Consider the following 20,731-nt stretch of genomic DNA (forward strand, 5'->3'; position numbering starts at 1 on the left):
CCAAGAGCCATCTGCTGGCCTCACCGCTACACCTAGTTGTGCCTCCTTGCCGTGGGTGCTAAGACCTGTGTGTTAGTGAAAGTGATGGACACTGAATGTGTCCAAGGTGGCTGTTGGGGGAGGGGGTTGGGAGCAGCCATACTATCTTCTGGTGACTGATCACCAGTAGTGTGGCCAGGAGCTGCTGGAGGCCTCAGATGGGCCACTGTTGTAGGGGTGCAGTGTGAGCGTGCAGAGTACATGAGCAATCAGCTCCAATAAATTATCTTCCCTGTTCTGCAGGCAAAAACAGAGAACAATAGCTGGGAGCGTCTGCGGACTGGTGGTGGGCACGCTGTGCTGCAGCACCTCACCATGTATGAAGAGCAGGCCATGGAGCTGGGGAAGAGGCAGGTGGCCAGGTCAGCAGGTGTCGGCGAGGCTGGGGTGCAGCGGCCAGGTATTTGAGGGCCACAGTCCCATCCACTCTGTCTCCCCATCATCCAAAGCACTGATGATTGCTGCAATCATTAATGCAGCAACACTGCTCATTCACAGACTGATACAGTCAGACGTGTATGTCATACACAAAGGTCCCTCGGCCCCTTGAGGATGCTCGTCTCTAGCACCATCCAAAGTCGCCTTACCCCATTTGTGACCACTATCCCCATGGCCTAACATGCCGTGGCATCGATGCTGCACATCCAAAGACTTACTGCATCTTAGGAGAGTTTGTACCTCCGCCACCCTTTCAGCCACTGCGTCCCACATTACTCTGTCCAAAAGGTCCTCAGCATCTCACCTGTCAATCTCATGGCACACAACTTAAATAAATGCCACCATGTTAGTCATCCCTGCGCCAAGGGGAAATGTTGCCTTCTGTCCACCCGGTCTATGCTTCCATAACGGTATGAAGGTCAATAATGTGACCTGTCAATCTCCTGTGCTCCACGGCAAATGTCTCAAGTGTTTGCAGTGTTTCCTCATCACTCCAACCCTCCAGGCCAGCCTGCATCCAGGTCAGGAACCTCTGCACTCTTCCCACTCCAATGTCCCATGAAGCGCAGGTCACAACTGAACGCCGAAGTGCAGATGTGGCCTCAACAGCGTTTTCTGCACTTGCAACATGACCTCCCTTTTCCTACGTTCAGTTCTTCGGCTAATAAAGGGAAGTTTGGCTTTGATCTTGTTAAACACCTTATGTTCCTGTTCTGCTACCTTAACGGGTCTACCCAGCAAGGTCCCTGTAATCATCGTGACTTCCCACGGTCCTACCATTACTCATGTATTCCCGTACCTTGTTTGTCTTGCCCAAGTGCTTAACCGAACACTTATCCACATAACGTTCCAAGTGGCATGCCTTAGGCCATCTGACCAGCCTGTCTGTATGCACATGTAATGTTTGGGCCTCCTCTTGACTATTTACCACCCCATTAATGTTCGTCTCCTTTGGTTCTTGAAGGCTGAGTGCATTATGAGGCTGGGGAGGAAAGGGATGAAAGGTGTTACTGACTGAATGCTAACTGATGAACTGTCCTTGTTGTTAATTTCAGCATTACCACCGCATGGCCGCCACCAACAAGTGCAGAGCCCCCCCCCCCCCCCCCCCACACCTGAGGGCCAACACTTGCAACTCATTTCAGCGAGCCAGGCACCAGTGCAGCGACAAACACATCGGTGGGGATTATGATGTTGGCTAGTGTCCTGGGGCACAGCGGAGAGGGCACTTCACAATCACTGGAGGAGATGGCATGGACAGAGTGCCAATGGCGCCAGCAGCCGGAGGACTGCAGGGGATCAGGCACATGCTGAATCGGGCAGTGATGATGTGCCTCTGGAGGTGTCAGCCATGCAGCAGCTGCAGGAGAAGCGGCAGGGTGCACGGGAGCATCTGGCAGGGTTGCATGAGGGTGTGCTTCACTTGGTCCCTGTGGTGGAGGAATCCAGGCAGAGTGTCAGTGATGGCATGAGCCTCAGGACAGAGCTTCAGGCTTCCTCCATTGAGAGATTGGCGTCTCTCATGGAGACGGTCTTCCAGCAGATTGAGAACCTTCTGATTGGGTTACGCTCTGACTTGCAAGCCCTCACAGCGCTAATGGCCACAGGTGGTCATTCGCAATGTGAGAGATGTTCTGGGCACCAAGTGTCGGCGCTCGGTGCCCATCCATCTGCGGTGAGTGGGGAGGTCCAATGTGACTTCATGTCGGCGCAGCAGCTGCCTGTTGTCGCTGCGAGCTCCTCTCCGGACTCTCGATGAGGGCAGCAGCTCCTCCACCCCTCTGCCAGTGACCGTTGCATCCGTTGAGGCTGCGACAACTGGGGAGGTGCCAGTTCGGGAACTGGCCACTCCTTCCCAGGTGGGGCCAGCATGGGTTCCACGGGCCAGAGGATGCCCGCCAAGGTCATCAAGGCCAACAGGACAGCAGGGTTAGCAGGCTGTCCGAGCGATGGGGTGGCATCTAGACGTAGCACCTGCAAACATAAGCATAAGGCACGTTAGGCACTCCACGGGTTTGTCACTGGTGGTTTTGTGTTGGCCCTAGGTTAGGGAATATTTCATTACGAGCTTCAGAGCAATGTTTGTTGTTTATTTTGGTGGTAATAAAGTCCACTTTTCTGACCATGGCTGAGGGTCTTTCCTTTGTGCTGCATTTGTATGTTTCTCAGAGATATGATGAGTGTTTGAGTGGACGTTGATGTTTCTGTACTTAGCCCTTAGTTGCAGCTGTTGAGGTGGAAAATGTACCACCTATGGTACAGGCAATGCTGGTCCTGCAGATCCATGTGTGTGGAGCTAGTTGAATGTTCGTTGGATTAAAGTGTCGCGGATGACCCTGCCTCCTTGGTGTAGTAGCGGGTCAGTGTGCTGCCCCTCATCATTGCCCTGTGCTTCCTCACCCTCTGAGCCACTGCTGGATTCATCATGTGCAGCCTCATCCACTGCGTCAAGGTCTTCATCGTCAACTGCATCCCCTCTTTCCAGTGCAAGATTGTGCAGAGCGCAGCATGCTACCACTATCACAGAGACGTGATCTGGGGGGTACTGGATTGCGCCCCCTGAGACGTCCAGGCAATGGAAGCGCATCTTGAGAAGACTGATGGCTCTCTTCACCACAGCCCTTGTGGTGCCATGGCTCCTATTGTAGCGCTCATCAGCTTCTGTTCTTGGATGGTGGAGAGGTGTCATGAGCCACCTTCTGAGGGGATAGCCCTTGTCACTCACCAGCCAACCATCCAGCCGAGCCGGAGTACTGAAGAGCGCCGGCATCTGGGAGTGTCTGAGGATGTAGGCGTTGTGGGAGCTGCCTGGGTATCTTGCACAGACTTGTAGAATCTGCATTCTGTGATCACACACTATCTGCACGTTCATGGAGTGGAAGCCCTTCCTGTTGACGAAGGCACCGGGATCACCTGCTGGCGCCTTGATGGCCACATGTGTGCAGCCTATTGCACCCTGGACGCGAGGGAAGCCAGCAATGGCCGTGAAGCCTCTGGCTTGCTGTGTCTGACTTGCCTGGTCGCAGCGGGAGTGGATGAAGGACAATGACCGTCTGAACAGAGCATCTGTAACCTGCTTGACACAAGTGTGGACAGCTGAATGGGAGACACCGCAAAGATCACCCACTGAGCCCTGGAAGGAGCCAGTTGCATTGAAGTGGAGGGCAACGATGACCTTCAGAGCCGCTGACATGGGGTGTCCACCCACACAGGGGAGATCTCAGGGCCAATCATCTGACAGATGTAGTTGACTGTCTCCCTTGACAGTCGGAGCCACCTTCGGCACTGTACCTCAGTCATATTGAGGTAGCTGCTTCGCCGCCTGTATACTCTGGCAGCAGGATAGTGGTGTCTTCTGCAGCCCCTTCCACTTTGGACAACCTGTTGGCCCTGTGCCCCTTGTGCCTGCGTCTGGCCACCAAAAGGTGGCTCCCCTGGAGGCTGATTGTCCTCTCCTGGCCTCCTTATTCTAGCCCTCTCTTCTGGAGGTGCTGCCTCCAGTGGAGATGTCAGAACCCATACCCAGGCTAAATGGAGGCCTCCGGAAAGCTGCAGGCCAGATAAAGATTACTGTCTGCAGTCTGGTGAGCTGAAGCTTCAAAGTGGAGAGAAAGCTGTTGGGAATCGATCTGAACTGCTAACAATCACACAGGCAAGTTTAAAACATTTTCTGCAATAAATACTTAGCATAAAGCATTAACAACCCCTCTGAGCCCACATATCCCGCCCTTGGATAAGGTTTGTTAAAAAATCACTTAACCGTCTGCCCATAGTGCCCGTGCGCCAAGCTGAAGATTACACGGGTGCTTCAAAATTGGCGTTGATTGCCGAGTTAAGGGCCTTAACAAGGCCTTTAATTAATGGCGGGCATACCTCGCACTTCATCGTGCGCCCGCCCAGCTAAACATCCCGATGGTGCGTGCTGACGTCGGGACGCTCACCCGATGTCAGCGTGTGGCATTTTAAGCGCTGATGTGCGGGGTCCGCCACCCGCACGCCATACATAAAATTCTGCCCAATATTTCAGATGTAGCCAGTTTGTTATGATGTAGCAGAGGATGTGTGCTAGAGGGAAACTTGATCACAGGGTCACACCGGTTTTGCAATTTGTATTTTATTTCGAGATGCGTGCCCTGTATTCAGAAGTAATAAGACTACCATGACATCAGAGGATTTTAGAAAACGAAATTAAACATTTACTAACAAAAGAAAAGATTTCAAGCGCCTTTTAGGTCTATAATTACTACTATAATAACTCCTAAAACCCCTAATTAATCTGGCTTCCAGTTACACCCCTGTTAAGGCAACAGTAAAAACAAAAAAGATTTAAACAGATCCAGGCAAAGCCACACAATACCCTAGATAGTCAAATTCAAAGTGAGTTTTCTCAGCTTCAGTTCCTGTAGACAGCAACTTGATGTGCAGAAGCTGGAGGCTTTTCACACTTGTTAGATCTTAGAATACTTCCTCCATTGTCCTGATATGTCTTTCGAACTTTACCTTTCTCATAATATAAATCTTTTCATAGTGCTCATTTTATCAGTAACCTTTGGGAAAAATGAACACACTGTTTGGATTAGCTTTTTCTGGCTAGGTATAACATCTTACCATCTTGTTGAAATTCAAACTAACCTAATTTATCTAAAAATGCATATTTTCCTTACGCCTCACATTCTAAAACTTCAGGCATATTTACGTATTTAACATTTCAAATCTAGCTTCTTTTTGATGACTCAAAAGCCCCCAGACTAGTTGTCTCCAGTTCAATTAATTCCCATACACACACACACATACACGCGGAGAAACTATCCAAACCCCACTATTAACCTACTTTTACAATAAATCACAATAATTTTATGATAATTATTATACTTTCATGACATACTGTACCTTTCCCTTTCAAATACCACTCACCTGATGTCCATTTACACCTTATTTCGGATTTCCAACATTCAGAGATTTTCTTCTTCTTTTTGACACATTGATCTATCTTTCTCTCTCTATAAACATCTTGGAGATTGTGGTTGAAGTGGCCTGAACAGCCCAGTGAGCTATTTCTGTCCTTATTAACACAAACCTGCTTCATGGTCCCTGGTCCTCAAATCTCATTCTGCTCTGCCCGTAAATATGAGTCTTGTGCTTCGTTCGCTTCCCCCATTCCACCGAACACATTGGTTATCTCTTCATGTGCCCCAAATACTCAATATTATTTAATAATGTAAATAACAATTAGATTACACTTCCAACTTGTTTTGATGATACTCTGTGTAACAGATTAGGATCTTTTTTAGTCTGAAAGAGGATTTCTGTGTGTACAGTGTAGTTGTTTCCTCTGTCAAAATAAAAATGTCACAATATGCTGATTTAGTAAAATGATTTGGCTCTGAGGTACCATGGGCCAGGATTTCTCCCTCAGCGATTTGCGGGCGAGGCTGTCCGCCCACCGACCTGTCAATGGCCAATTGAGGCCAATGACAGGCTAATTAAGATAACTAAAGACCTGCCCGTCCAACCTTAAGGCTGGTGGGTAGGCCAGGAGTCCCAGCGGGCTGCAGATTATTCATGAAACTTCATCCACTGGCAGGATGAAGTTTCATGTCCGTTTTTTAAAAATGTAATAATCTTTGTGTTTCTTATTAACATGTCCCATTTTGTGTGACATTGTCACATGAGGTGGACACGTTAATAATTTTAATATTTCTCAATTTTTTTACTTTTCTTACCTGTCAGTAAACCCCCTGAGATAGCACTTTGCCCCAGAGAGCAGTGTGCTCTTTCACGCACATGCGCGAAAGGGCACACTTTGACAGATGGGGAATCTCTGCCCCCCTGCACAGGAAGCGCATAGCGCATAGCGCTTCCTGCCGGGAAGGCCGCTGGGTGGGCCTTAATTGGCCCGCCCACTCAAAATGGCAGCGGGCCCTGTTTTGGTGGCTGGGGTTGGCTGTCTGCCTGCCGCCAAGCCGATGGCGCCCGCCTGCCATCGGAGGGCAAAATTCTGCCCATGGTGTTTGATCCCAGCATTAATTTAGGATCACTCCTGCTGGTTCCCGACAGCACAGATCTTGATGGAGTTTGTGAGGTCACCTGGATGGCAGCCCATTTCACTATGGCCTTGGTGTGTCAAATGAAGTAAAGCCTCAATGGAATCTGCCTCCACCACACACACACACTCGGGCAGTGCATTCCAGATGCTAACCGCTCACTGGCTAAAAGATTTTTCCTTGTGTTGATATCGCTTCTTTTTCAATCACCTTAAATTGTTCTCAATCGTTCTGCCAACAGTAACAGTTTCTCCCTATCTACTCCGTCCAGACCCCTCATTATTTTGAGCACCTCTATCAAATCTCCTCCTCCAATCTATCCGCAGAACTGAAGTACGTCATCTCGGGAATCATTCTTGTAAAACGTTTCTGTACCTTCTTGAATGCCTTTACATCCTTCCAAAAATGTGATGCCCAGAGCTAGACAAAATATTCCAGTTGAGGCCTAACCTGTGTTTTATGCAGCTTTATCATAGCCTCCTTGCTTTTGTACTCTATGCCCCTATTTATTAAACCCAGAATCCCATGTGCTTTATTAATTACTTTTTCAGCCTCCCCTGCTAACTTCAACAATTTATGCACATATACCACCAGTTCTCTCTGTTCTTGCACCACCTTTAACATTGTACGCTTGATTCTATGTTGCTTCTCCTTGTTATCTCTACCAAAATGAATCACTTCACACTTTTCTGCATTAACTTTCATCTATCACTTGTCTGTGCATTCCACCAGCCTGTCCCTGTCTTCTTCAAGTCTATCACTACCTCTTCACAGTTCACAATGCTTCCAAGTTTTGTGTCATTTTCAAATTTTGAAATTGTGCCCTGACCACCTACGTCTGGCTCATTAATATATATCAAGAAAAGCCGGGGTCCTAGCACCGACCCATGGGAATTCCACTGCACACGTTCCTCCAGTCTCAGAAACAACTGTTCACCATTAGTCTCTGTTTCCTGTTACTCATCCAATTTCATATTCATGTTGCTATTGCTCCTTTTATTCCATGGGCTTCCATTTTGCTGGCATGTCTATATTTTTGGCACTTTATCAAATGCCTTTTGGAGGTCCTTTTCCACCACATCAATGCATTAGCTTCATCAACCATCTCTGTGACCTTATCAAAATACTCAATCAAGTTAATTAGACATGATTTGCCTTTCACAAATCTGTGCAGGCTTTCCTGAATTAATCCACAGTTTTCCAAGTGATTTAATTTTATTTTGGATTATTATCTTCAAAAGTTTTCCCACCGCCAATTGGTCTCATCTTTCACAAAGACTTTGGCAATGTATTCTTCCTTGGTCAAAACAGATGCAACATATTCATTTAGTACCTTAGCCATGCCCTCTGCATCCATTCATTGATCCCCTTATCTATCCTGAATCAGCCATTCCCCTCCTCTTACTATCTCTTTACTATCCAGATGCTTGGAGAAGACTTTTGGATCCACTTTTATTCTAGCTACCAGTCTCTTCTCATACTCTCTCTGTGCCTCACTGATACCTTTTTTCGCTTTCCCCTGAACTTTCCATATTCAATCTGTTTCTCATTTGGATTATCAACCTGACATCTGTCATACATCACATTTTTCTGCTTCATCTTACTCTTTATCTTTTTCATAATCCTGGAAGCTCTGATTTTGTATGTCTTACCTTTCCGCCTCATGGGAATGCATCTCAACTATATCCAAACCATCTCCTCTTTTAAAGACACTTCATTGTTCCATTATAATATGCCTGCTAATCTTTGAATCTGGCCCAGGTAATTTGGAATCATTCCCATCCCACTGAAATTGGCACCCCTCCAATTTAGAATTTTTCTTTAGATTGCTCCTTGCCCTTTTCCATGTCTCGTATAAACCTTTTTATGCTATGATCATTGTTGTCTGAAAGTTCCCCGACTGACATATGATCCATTTGACCTACCTCATTTCTGAGAACAGATCCAATAATGCCGCCTTCCTCATCAGGCCGGAAAAATACTTGTCAAGAAAAATCTCTTGAACATACTTCAGAAGCTCTTTCCTCTTTACTTATCTTTATGCTATTATTATCGCTGTCTATTTTGGGATAACCGAAGTGCTTTTTTAAATGTGTTGTCTGAATATGAGCATCGCTGGCAAGGGCAGCATTTATTGTCTATCTTTGATTGCCCTTGAGAAGGTAGTGTTGAGCTGCCTTCTGGAATTACTGCAGTCTTGTGGTACAGATGCACTCACAGTGTTAATAGGGAGGGAGTTCCAGGATTTTGATCCAGCAACATTGAGGAATAGTGAATAATTCCAAATCAAGATGATGTGTGACTTGGAAGGGACCTTCCAGATGGCAGTGTTCCCATGTGCTCGCTGCCCTGTTTTTCTGGATGGTGGAGATCACAGATTTGAAAGACACTGTCGATGGAAGCTTGGTGAGTTGCTGCAACGTATATTGTAGATGGTACACACTGCAGTCATGATGCTCCAGTGGTGGAGGGAGTGAATGTTTAAAGTGATGGATGGGTGCCAATCAAGTGGGCTGCTTTGCCTGAATGGTATTGAGCTCCTTGAGTGTTATTGGAGCTGCATTCATCTGGGCAAATGGAGACTATTTCATCGCACTCCTGAATTATGCCTTGTAGATGGTGGATTGGCTATGGGCAGTCAGGAGATGAGTTACTTGCCACAGCATTCTGAATATCTGACCTGCTCTTGCACCCAGTCAAATGTTGCCTTGAAGCCAGGGCTTCTCACGCCTGGAATTAAGCTCTTTTGTCCATGTTTGTACCAGGTTATGGTGAGGTCTGGAGCTAACTTGCCCTGGTGCAACCCAAACTGATTAATGAGCAGGTTATTACTGCGTAAGTACAATTTGATAGCAGCTTGGCCTAAATAGCCAAGTGGTTATGGTACTGGGCTTGTAACCCCAAGATCAAGAGTTCAAATCTCACAATGGCAAACTATGAAACAATGTAACTTCATCTGAAACAGATGGAAACGGATTTGTACTCGAAAGAGTTACAAAAAGTTGGAAATGCTTGTCAAGCAGTGAAAGGACTCTCTGAAAAAAAGTCCTATGAGCAGCAGCCTCCAACCTGGCCATCCCTGAATTTACTCAGTTTCACTGTTCAAAGCCTTTAATGCTTGGCCTAAATAGCCAAGTGGTTATGGTACTGGGTTTGTAACCCCAAGATCAAGAGTTCAAATCTCACAATGGCAAACTATGAAACAATGTAACTTCATCTGAAACAGATGGAAACAGGTTTGTACTCGAAAGAGTTACAATTTGATAGCAGCTTGGCCTAAATAGCCAAGTGTTTATGGTACTGGGCTTGTAACCCAAGATCAAGAGTTCAAATCTCACCATGGCAAATTATGAAACAATGTAATTTCATCTGAATAGGAACAGATGGAAACGTGTTTATACTCGAAAGAGTTACAATTTGATAGCACTATTGACAATGCCTTCCATCACTTTGCTGATGATTGAGAACAGAATGATTGTTGATTAATTAGCCGGGTCGGAATTCTCCTGTTTTCTGTGGACAGGAGATACCTGGGCAATTTTCCAAATTGCCAGATGGATGACATTGTGGTAGCTATACTGGAACAGCTTGGCTAGGGATGTGACTAGTTCTGGAGGAAGAGTCTTCAGGACTACGCCTGGGATGTTGTTGGGGCCCATAGCCTTTGCTGTATCTCGTATTTTCAGTTGTCACATGGAGTGAATCCAATTGGCAGAAGTCAGGCATCTGTGATGCTGGGGACATCAGGAGGAGACCAAGATGGATCATTCACTCAGCACTTCTGGGTGAAGATGGTTACAAATGCTTAAGTCTTGCCTTTTGCACTAATGTGCTAGGCTTCTTCATCATTGAGGATGGGATCCTTGTGGAACCTTCACCTCCGGTTACTTGTTGAATTGTTCACCACGATTCATGACTTGCGCTTTTTTTCTTCATTGAAAATTAGAGGAGAACATGACTACATTGTGACATTAATGCAAGTTTATTTCATTTAATTTTCTCCCTTTTCTCTCTCCATTTCTCACTCTCCCTTAAATTTTCTATAACAAATTCCAGTTCCTTAATTGGTGAAATTCTATCATTTACAGATTGTGTCTGTTGTCATCAGATGACCAGATTCCATCCTTAAATAACAAATAACTGTACAGTGTACATTACATCAATCCCACTTCAATCATGGATATCTGAAACTTTCTATTTTCTCATTTGATCAAGTGATCAATTACAGAAAATGTGAATTTAAATAGAAAGCCCAGCAACTCAAAGCTAGTCAGTTTAACCTCAGTGGTAGGAAAGCTTACAATAATTTATGACAAAACTAATAGTCACTTGGGCAAATGTGGATTAACTAAGGAAAGCCTTGTCAAGGAACAAGGGGGCATGCTCAAAGGGAGATTTTTAAAAAATTAATTCATGGGATGTGGGCTTCACTGGCTGACCCTTGAGAAGGTGGTGGTGAGCTGCCTTCTTGAACCACTGCAGTCCATGTGGTGTAGGCACACTCACAGTGCTGTTAGAAAGGGAGTTTCACGATTTTGACCCAGGGACAGTGAAGAAATGGTGGCATATTTCTAAGTCAGGATGGTGAGTGACTTGGAGGGGAACTTGCAGATCTATCTGCTTCTCTTGTCCTGCTAGAGGGTAGTGGTACTAGCCCTCAGATGCAGGGTTGACAGCACTGAGTTTGCTGTTATCGTTTCTGATGCCTAGGTTGATGCTGGGTGGTCTGTTTGGTTTCATTCCTTTTTTGAGACTTTGTAGCGGTTTGATGTGACTGAGTAGCTTACTAGGCCATTTCACAGGGCATTTAAGAGTCAACCACACGCTGGGGGTCTGGAGTCACAGGTAGGCCAGACTGGTAAGGATGCCAGATTTCCTTCCCTGAAGGGAACCAGTTGGGTTTTTACAACAATTGACAAGGATTTCATGGTCATCATTAGACTTTTAATTCCAGATTTTTAAAAAATTCAAATTCCACCATCTGCCATGGTGGGATTTGAACCCAGATCCCAGAATGTTATCCTGGGTCTCTGGATTACTAGTACAGCGACAATACCATTGCCTCCCCTTCAAAAGGGGACAAAGTGCCAGAGCAAAAGAGGACACGCCAAGGTGTGATTTGGTGATAAGGACCACACCCCACCGTGGCGATGGTCTGGGTGAGACAAGGAGTGAAAGGTACAGCCAGGTGGAGAGGCTGTATTTAGGTGGAAGGTGATATGACCCCTTAGCCAGGTTTCCATCAAGACCCTGATATTGATGCAGTCATCCAGAATACGCTCGGATTCAAGAACTTGGTTAATGAGTGAATGGACATTATGGAGGGAGATGCAGGGAGGAGTAAAAATAACTGATCTCCTGGCAGAGTCCGCAAGACCAATACTGGGAGGGGCAAGTTGAATGGAGTAGAGATTGGGCAAATTGGCAAGAGAATAGGATGGGGCAGTTGGGATTACTGCTTGTCAGAGGGCAGTGATTCATGCCTCAGTGGGTCCTTCAGAGAATGCTAAGAGAGGCACAGTACAATGCTGTAGCCTTATCTAAGAGGGAGTTGGGCCTGAGCTGTCGGCAGGATAGTAGAAAGGTTGCTGAACACTGAAGTGTTGGGGAAGGGACTAGGGAAGGTAGAGGACCGAGAGGAGTGATGAAAAGATGCATGATGGCATGTTGACTGTTGATTAAACACCAAGTCATGACATCAGTATATGGGAACTTAGAATTACATTTTACATTGTATTTTAGAATTACATATTACATTGTATGAATAAGACAGAAATGGTCTATCAGCCCAACTGGTGTGTTCTGATGGTCCACACAAGCTTGTTTCTAATTTACTTCATCTAACCCTATCAGCATATTCTTTCTTTCTTCCTTGAGTACTTATCTAACTTCCCCTCAAATGCATCAAGCTGTTTGCCTCAGTTATTCTAGAAAAAAAAGCCATGTCAATAATACTAGATTCCCTGCTGCAGCTACTTCATTATGATTTACAAAATGAATCTGTTGTGATGTGTTTTCATCGCCATTTTCCTTTACTTCCTAAGCTGAAGGAGCTCACCAGTTTGGACCTGCGCCACATAACTGAGCTGAATAACGAAACTGTAATGGAGGTGGTGAAGAGATGCAAAAACTTAAGCTCTCTGAATCTGTGCCTGAACTGGAGCATTAATGACAGGTACAGCTGTACATTTTGAGTGCATGCATTATGTTCATATAAAATGTGCAGACTCTAGAAAATAACTTAAAATTTTTATTTTCTTGCCACATATTTAGAAATTGCAGTTAAAATGAATTGTTATGCTATTGCAGGATGTAAGCATTAATAATTTCCTTGCCAAAGTCATAGTAGGAACATCTGCATTAAAAATTAGTCTTGAATATTTGAAGAATCAATCGTTGCATTAATTTTTAATTGACCAATTCAATGTAAAAAGAAACATTTGCAAGATCATGAGTGAAAGCAACACAGCAACTACTTCAGATTAGTTAAGATTACTAAGTGAAATCCATACCATTTGTTTTTTTCACTGGCTGTAATGGCTTGCATTTTGACTTAATTTGGATAATTGTTATATGAAGTTATTGTGAACCATTTGATTTTTGTTAGATTTCACTATGTACGAGTTATTTCACTGGAGGTCTGTGAAATAACCTGGAAATACTTTCATTGGTTTATAAATGCTGTGGGGGTGAAATTGATTGAATTTATTTTCCAGCGAAGCCAGTGGAAAGGAATGATGTGTAAAACTGGCTGCTGATTTGCTGTTGCCTTTTATACACTACCACCATCACCCCTTGTGATTATGCCAGTTCTCTGCAACACAGATTTGATTGTGAAACAAGAACAAATTGTGCTGTGTAAATCTTCAAAACAAAGGTTATGAACTGATTGCAGATCTCCAGTTTTCAAGATGTAATATAATGTTGCTGACAAAAATTGGAACTAAACATTTATAGTTGATAAATTTTTATGTTTCCCTTTTATGAATTTATCCATCCTTCAAAAATGAGACCTGGTTTGTTCAAACAGATTTCCAAACTGAGCATGCTCAACGATACCTTTTTACTGATTTAAAGACAATCTGTCATTCTTCTTTCAGTAGCCCTTGAATTTCATTCTACAAGTCCACAGGACTTTTTGAAAAGATCTTCTGTAAATTGATATAGATAACAGCTATTTTAAAAATGCTTGAAAGGGAACTGTGAAAATGTACTTCAAGAGAGTAATCTGGGCAGTGTGATAGGTTGTATGCTTCCAGCTCTAGGATCTTGGTTCCAGTTCAGCCCAGATTAATGGGATAAAAATCCACTCCTGAAGGCTTCTCCTAGGGATAAAGTTTGGTATCAAAAGTGTCTCCTTTTCAAGTGTCCATCCTTTCTATGCATGTGTCACAAAATATTTGATGAGGAGCAGGTGGAATGGGTGCTCTGCAGCCATGCTCGTTCAGTATCCTCAACAAATATCCACACAAAATGCTTCATGCAAGGATTCACAAGATAACAATAAGGAACAATGATCACGTTTCCCTTCCTATAGCCCAGTGAGACTGAAGCCAGTTAAAGCATTTTGACTGCTGCCCTGACTGCCATCAGTAAACTTCAGAGACTGGGCGCTGACCTATTCTTTATGGCCCAGCTGTTAACTGGGTAAATTTGCTGAGCTCTTGATGGCAAGGCTGCTTGTTATAAGGTTAGGCATAGTTTGCATGTCTTATTAAGGTGTTTCCAAACTTCACACTGACCTCTAGGTGTGGATCATGTGTTCTCTTACATAACTGTGTGGGCAGTACTGTACTCAGTCCCATGTTAACACCATGTGTACCCAACCCTAATACTGTACTGCTAACTTTAAAGGCCTTGCGTGAAAGGAGTTTTTGTGATTTCTGTCAAGTTCCTAGCATTAAAAATTGATGGTAAAAAACAGATAAATAATAATAGTTGCATTATTAGCTTGGGAAATGTGGTGAAATCCAGCATGTAACATTTATGCCCCCTTAGTGAAGCTCGTTTTGAAATGCTAGCATTTTGTATTTCTTATGCACCTTTCTGGCTCTTTTGTAGTCTTTCGCTCTACTGTAATTTTTTTTTGTAGAATTTTGGCACATAAACAGTGAAGAGAGCTTTAAAAATAATTCAAAATTTTCAGAAGCTTATTAGTGCAACACAAGCTGACAATTATTTCATGCTTCCTAGAATGCATTGCACATTGCTGCAGAGATGCTCTTCTGAAGGAGGAAAGTGAAGTGCAATGGATTTCTTAAGTTGGGGGGGGTTACCTTTATGGGGCAATTTGGGAAAGTCATACATTTCAATAACAAATTCTTCAACGTAAATTGTTTTAGTAGTTTATGAAGATGTTTTTAATTGGATAGTGAATGAAAAATGTCTCCTATCTCCACTTTCACTTACATTGCAGTTATTATCCGAAATAGGGAACCATTGGCTGAAAGAGACTGTATTTCCTGCACTAACTGATCAAATATTTTATGTAGTTTCCAGTTTTATAATGTTGGAGGGAATTTTGCAGGGTGAGAGAAAGTATATGTGGCAGAAAAAGATTATTTCAGATACCATATGGGACTTTGGCACAAATGGATTATTTTCATTAAGACCCTGTGTAGCATTAGAGCTGCAGATTTTCACATGCACCCAGAACAGACCAACCATGTAATTTATTACTGAGATGTTAGAGAAGGACTTTCTGCATGTTCCATGCTTTCCCCAATCTTGGCAAAAGTTGCAGTTTGCATATTTTTTTCAATTCAGTCACAGGAAGGAAGCATCACCGACAAGACCAGCGTTTATTGCCCATCCCTAATTACCCTTGAGAAGGTGGTGGTAAGCTGCCTTCTTGCAGGCCATCTGGTGAAGGTACTCCCATGTTGCTGATTAGGTAGGGAGTTCCAAGATTTTGATCCAGCGACATTGAAGGAATGGTGATATATTTTAAAATTAGGATGGTGGGTGCTTTGGACAGGAGCATCTCTCTGTCTCTCATTTGCAGTTATCTCTGTGGTAAATGTGATTCTTGAACGCAGTGTCAAATAGGTCATTTGATTGCAGATATGAAATGGATAAGTAATTTAAAAACAGCTGGAAAAGGCAATTCCATTTAGGGCAGTGGGAAATGTATTACATGGAATCGCAGTCAGCCAGGTTTGATTCCTGCTCAAATGGAGCTAGATAATTCCATCCATAGTGTTATGGATACCCTAGTTTGCCTCACTGATTCCAGGTTCAGCAGATGATAAAGCAGTCAGTTGAATAGATGCCTTGGCTCTGACAATGACCGCATTAGGATAAGTATTGGTGAAATTATACAACGGCAGGCAAAAAGCCAAATAAAACCATGTAAATATTGGAAATTAGTATTAAAAGCAGAGGTTGCTGTAAATGCGCAGAACTGACACTTGAGCAAATTTCCAGGGAACAGGAAGAAAATGTCAAATTGGAGCCCCATGTCACAACCATATAATGTAACTATGCAGCAATAACTCATCAAAATTAGTAACAGATTAAATTTTATTTATATGTCCTGGCTGGAATTAGCTATATCCTGAGCTTGTAATTCATCATTTACTGCATTTACAGGCTGTCCTGCTGGAAAATTAATTCAAGAATATGAAAGTCTTGCAACAGGTTTTTTCCCCTCTTTCTCTAGCACATCAATATTAAGTTACTCTTTCATTGCAGACATCCCCAGGCAGCAATAGAATGACTCTCTGCCACTCTCCCAATTTTGAGAGTTTTAAAATATTGCAACTTTGAAAGCCACAAAAGGATGAATGCAAACATTGTATGTGCACAGTATCCATTTGTCTGCCAGGGTGCTGTCATTTCCAAACTCTCATAGAATAGTCATATATCCCAGCAATGTACGTTCAAGGACCGGCGAGTGGCTCTGTCAGAACATAATCGGCTTTACTTTTTGAATGTCACATCATGCAGGAGTTTGGGAGGTGTGACAGGAGAAGACGGGTCTGATTATTTTCACTTGGGAATTAAACTCAAAAGATTATCTGCAACAGCAAAGGTATAAACTGCCATTTTTCCTCTCCTCCAAACAGCTTCAGTACATAGAACAGGATCCGTCATTCTTTTTGGAACCATTAAATCATTCATTATTCTTTTATATTACTCCACTAACCTTTGTAAATTTTACCCATATGCCCTATTAAGCACGCAGAAGTACACAGTTAACTGCACACATCTGTTGCGGCTGGTGATGTGGTTGTTACCATTTTAATGTGGTGACAACGAGAAATTGCAGGTTTTGTACCAAATTAGGATTAGTTTTGACACTAGCATTTCACAGTGGAGGGTTTGCCATTTTCTGGACTTGAAAGATTTGGATGAAAAGAATTAAAAACATAGAACAAATATGGACTTTTCTAGAGGTGTCTTGACTTTTTGTAATATGCACTGCAATGCTATGATTTCAATTGTACTTTTTTCCTTTTTGCAGTGAGTTAATGCCTGTGGCTGCTGAGTTAACACCACTGAAGCTCTTGACAAACCTTGCAAAATAATTCACGATGACACTAGTTTAATGCTTTGACTTTAAACAGCTACCAATTTCTCCCTTAGAACTAAATACTTGCTGTCATTCAGCTTATATTTTAAGTTAATGAACAAGAAAAGTGTGAATTAAAACAGATAAATCTTCTGTTCTAGAATTCGGAAATGGAACAACCTAATGTCACCAGCAGAAGCGTATAACTATTTAATGTTCTAAGTACTAGATTCTGTGGTGGGTAGTAAAAAATATTTGAAAGGGTTTGATTCAAAGTTATGTATTATTTTGGTGGGGGAAAGAAACCTAACTGTATGATATTTAATGATAGTGTAATCATGTAATAACAAATAATTGTCATTCATTTCCAAACATTTTAATTTCAACCTGAGTTTGTAATAAGGAATGGCAGGTTACACTGAGTTCCAATCAGCATGGCCACCAATTAAATCGTGCTTGTGATCTGCAAAATGGTAGACTATTTCCCTTACTTTTGCATCAAGAATTAAATGCACTTGAATGGATGCACAGTTTGAATTTGATGGTGGGTTTGACATAAGTGTTGTGCGTACTGATTTCAACAAATATAATATTTATGCTTTGGTAAAGTGAGGGCAAGCTTTGGGCTGTAGAATTGTTTTGTTTAGATATTGGCCCGAATCTTCCAATGTGTGGCAATCATTGTTGGATTGGCACTCCGCTCCTACATTTCTGTGCCATGCCAGAGCTCTGCATTCCTGGTTGGAGCTTCCGATTGCAGTTTCTTCTGAAATGCAGTGTCTACCTTCAGAATAACTGCTTCCTCATAAAGCTGGATTGTCGGGGGAAGACAAGTCACGTATCGTTTTTACAGCACTAGCTGCTATATTCTGTTATGTGTTCACAAACACACTGAAAAGCTGCGACATTTAAATGGCTTTTCAGTGTTACTGCATGTGTGTGCAAATGGGTGAATGTATACATGGGTAAGGAGGGTGAGGCAAGGGAGTAGGGTGGCTGAGTGGGTAGGGAGCTAGGATGGATGAGGTAAGTGAGTAGGAGGGCAGCTGGTTAGGGTGGTGAGGTCAGATCAGTTTGGGTTGGGCAGTCGGTGGAACGGAGGCGAGTTGGGGTATCGGGGAGGAGTCAGTTGGTGAGGTCCTGTCAGAGGGAAGTTGGGTCAGGAGAGGATCTTGGTGCGGGGGGGGAGGTCAGGAGGGTAAGTTGAAGGTGTCAGATGTATAGTTACCTAGGAGTTACACAAGGATTTTTCAGTTTAACATTTCAGGTAAGCCGGAACCATCTGACGTCTCCGATTCTAAATCAGAGTTGGAAACTTTTTTGGAGGGTCCCAGGAGCAGAGGAATTGCCCATTGGAAGTAAAAATTTTCCAGGCAATTCCCATGGAGTCAGTGCATTGTGACTTCCGAGGGGTCCCTTAGCGCATCTTGGAGGGTTCCTTCAATATCCTTGGATGCATCTCATCCGGTCCTGGTGCCTTGTCAACTTTAAGTACCGACAGCCCATTCAACACTTCCCCCTTATCAATTTTGAATCCTTCGAGTGACAGAGTTTCCTCATCTGTCACCATGGCCTGGGTAGCATCTACCTCCTTGGTAAAGCGGATGCAAAGTATTCTTTTAATACCGCAACCATGGCCCCTTTGTCCATGTGTAAATTCCCTTTTAGGTGTCCAATCAGCCCTACTCCTGCTTTTACCATCCTTTTAATATTTTATATGCCGATAGAATACTTTGGGATTCCCCTTTATGTTGGCTGCCAATCTTTTCTCTCAATCCCTCTTCGCTTCTCTAATATGCTAACTATTATGAGGTGGGTCTTCCCTCCGCCTACATGAGGAAGCCCTACCTCATAGAGCTGTTGGCCAACCAGAGGTTGGCTGCTCTGCCCACCCATAATGTTAGCCACTGCTGGTACTGCAGGTAGGTCAGGTGGTGGCATCTGCTGTGTTATGGATTCATTTGATGTCTCAGTGATGAATTCTTGAGACTTGTATGTTTAAACATGGACCAATTATCATTAGTCTTGAATTATATGCAGATCCCAGTTATTATGGTGAGAAAAGTTATTGCTCTGAATAAAATAGACAGTAGCAATATGGATACAAAATTGGCTGAAAAATAGGAAGTGGAGAGTAATGGTCGATGGATATTTTTCAGGCTGGAGGAGGTTTGTAGCAGAGTTCCCCAGAGGGGTCGGTATTGGGACCCTTGCTTTTACTGATATATATTACTGATCTAGATCTTGGCGTGCAGTGGCCAATTTCAAAGTTTGCAGATGATATGAAGCTTGGGAGTGTTATGAACTGCGAGGAAGACAGTGTAGAACTTCAAAGGACATAGACATGTTGGTGGAATGGGCAGATAGGTAGCAGATTAAGTTCAATGCAGAGAAGCGTGAGATGATGCATTTTGGTAGGAAGAACATGGACAAACAATATAAAACAAGGAATGAAATGTTGAAGGGAGTGCAGGAGCAGAAAGACTTGGGTGTGTTTGTGCATAGATCATTGAAGGCAGCAGGACAGGTGGAGAAAGCAGTTAATAAAGCATATAGTAATCTGGGCTTTATTAAAAGGGACATAGAGAACAAGAGCAAGGAGGTTATGCTGAATTTGCATAAGACACTCATTAGACCTCAGCTGCAACATCATGTACAGTTCTAGGCGCCACATTATAGGAAAGATGTGAACAAATTGGAGGTAGTGCAGAACAGGTTTCCAAGAATGGCTCCAGGGATGAGAAACTTCAGCTATGAGGATAGATTGGAGAGGTTGGGACTGTTCTCCTTGGAGAGAAGGCGGCTGAGAGGAGATGTTCAAATCATGAGGGGGCTGGATAGATTGATAGGGAGAAGCTGTTCTCACTTGTAAAAGGATGAAGAACAAGAGGGCATAGATTTAAAGTGCTTTGGAAAAGAAGCAATGTGATGTGACAAAAAACTTTTTCACACAACAATTGGTTTGGGTCTGGATTGCACTGCCTGAAAGTTTGGTGGAGGCAGGTTCAGTTGAGGCATTCAAGAGGGCATTAGATGATTATTTGAACAGAAACAATGTGCAGGGGTACGGGGAAAAGGCAGGGCAATGGCACTAGGTCATAATGTGCATTCACAGTGGGTTGAATGGCCTCCTTCTGTGCCATTAAAATTCTGTGATTTTGTGGTGCTGTTGCCATGCAGGTAGGCTGCTTTTGGAATGTCCTCTCAGTTTATCACCATGTGACTCTGTACATCATACCGTGGGCGATGGTATTTTTCAGTCCCACGTTAATGCTTGCTCTGCTAAGCACCTTTGCACTACAATGGCATGCGAGCACACAGCATCATACAACATCCCCCTCTATTCTCAAAAGGAGACTTCCTTCCAGCGGTGTGATGTATTGTATCACATAGTAATAGACTGAGAGAACACTCTACAATCAGCCTACCTGCACGGCAGCAGTACCATGCTTGACATTAACTGGGATCTGTACATAGTTAAAGGTTAACAATAAGTGATAAAAACAAAAAACTGCGGATGCTGGAAATCCAAAGCAAAAACAGAAATACCTGGAAAAACTCAGCAGGTCTGGCAGCATCGGCCAGCGATGGCAAGCGACAGGGAGGTCTGGGTAATGCTTGCGGACAGACCGAAGGTGTTTTGCAAAACGATCACCCAGTCTGCATTTGGTCTCTCCAATGTAGAGGAAACTGCATT

At 43.6% G+C, this 20,731-nt stretch overlaps 1 protein-coding gene across 3 annotated transcripts in view; it reads left to right on the top strand.

Annotated features, from left to right (window-relative positions):
- The window catches only part of fbxl17 (F-box and leucine-rich repeat protein 17), an 869,933-nt gene that overhangs the window by 369,495 nt on the left and 479,707 nt on the right, over positions 1 to 20,731 (top strand). For all 3 annotated transcript variants that reach the window (XM_041185747.1, XM_041185749.1, XM_041185748.1), the window contains one exon: positions 12,566 to 12,696. In XM_041185747.1, the coding sequence (XP_041041681.1) occupies positions 12,566 to 12,696 (131 nt within the window). The remainder of the gene's footprint in view (positions 1 to 12,565; positions 12,697 to 20,731) is intronic.

Source organism: Carcharodon carcharias, chromosome 4, assembly GCF_017639515.1.
Source record: "Carcharodon carcharias isolate sCarCar2 chromosome 4, sCarCar2.pri, whole genome shotgun sequence".
In the NCBI taxonomy this organism is placed as follows: Eukaryota; Metazoa; Chordata; class Chondrichthyes; order Lamniformes; family Lamnidae; genus Carcharodon; species Carcharodon carcharias.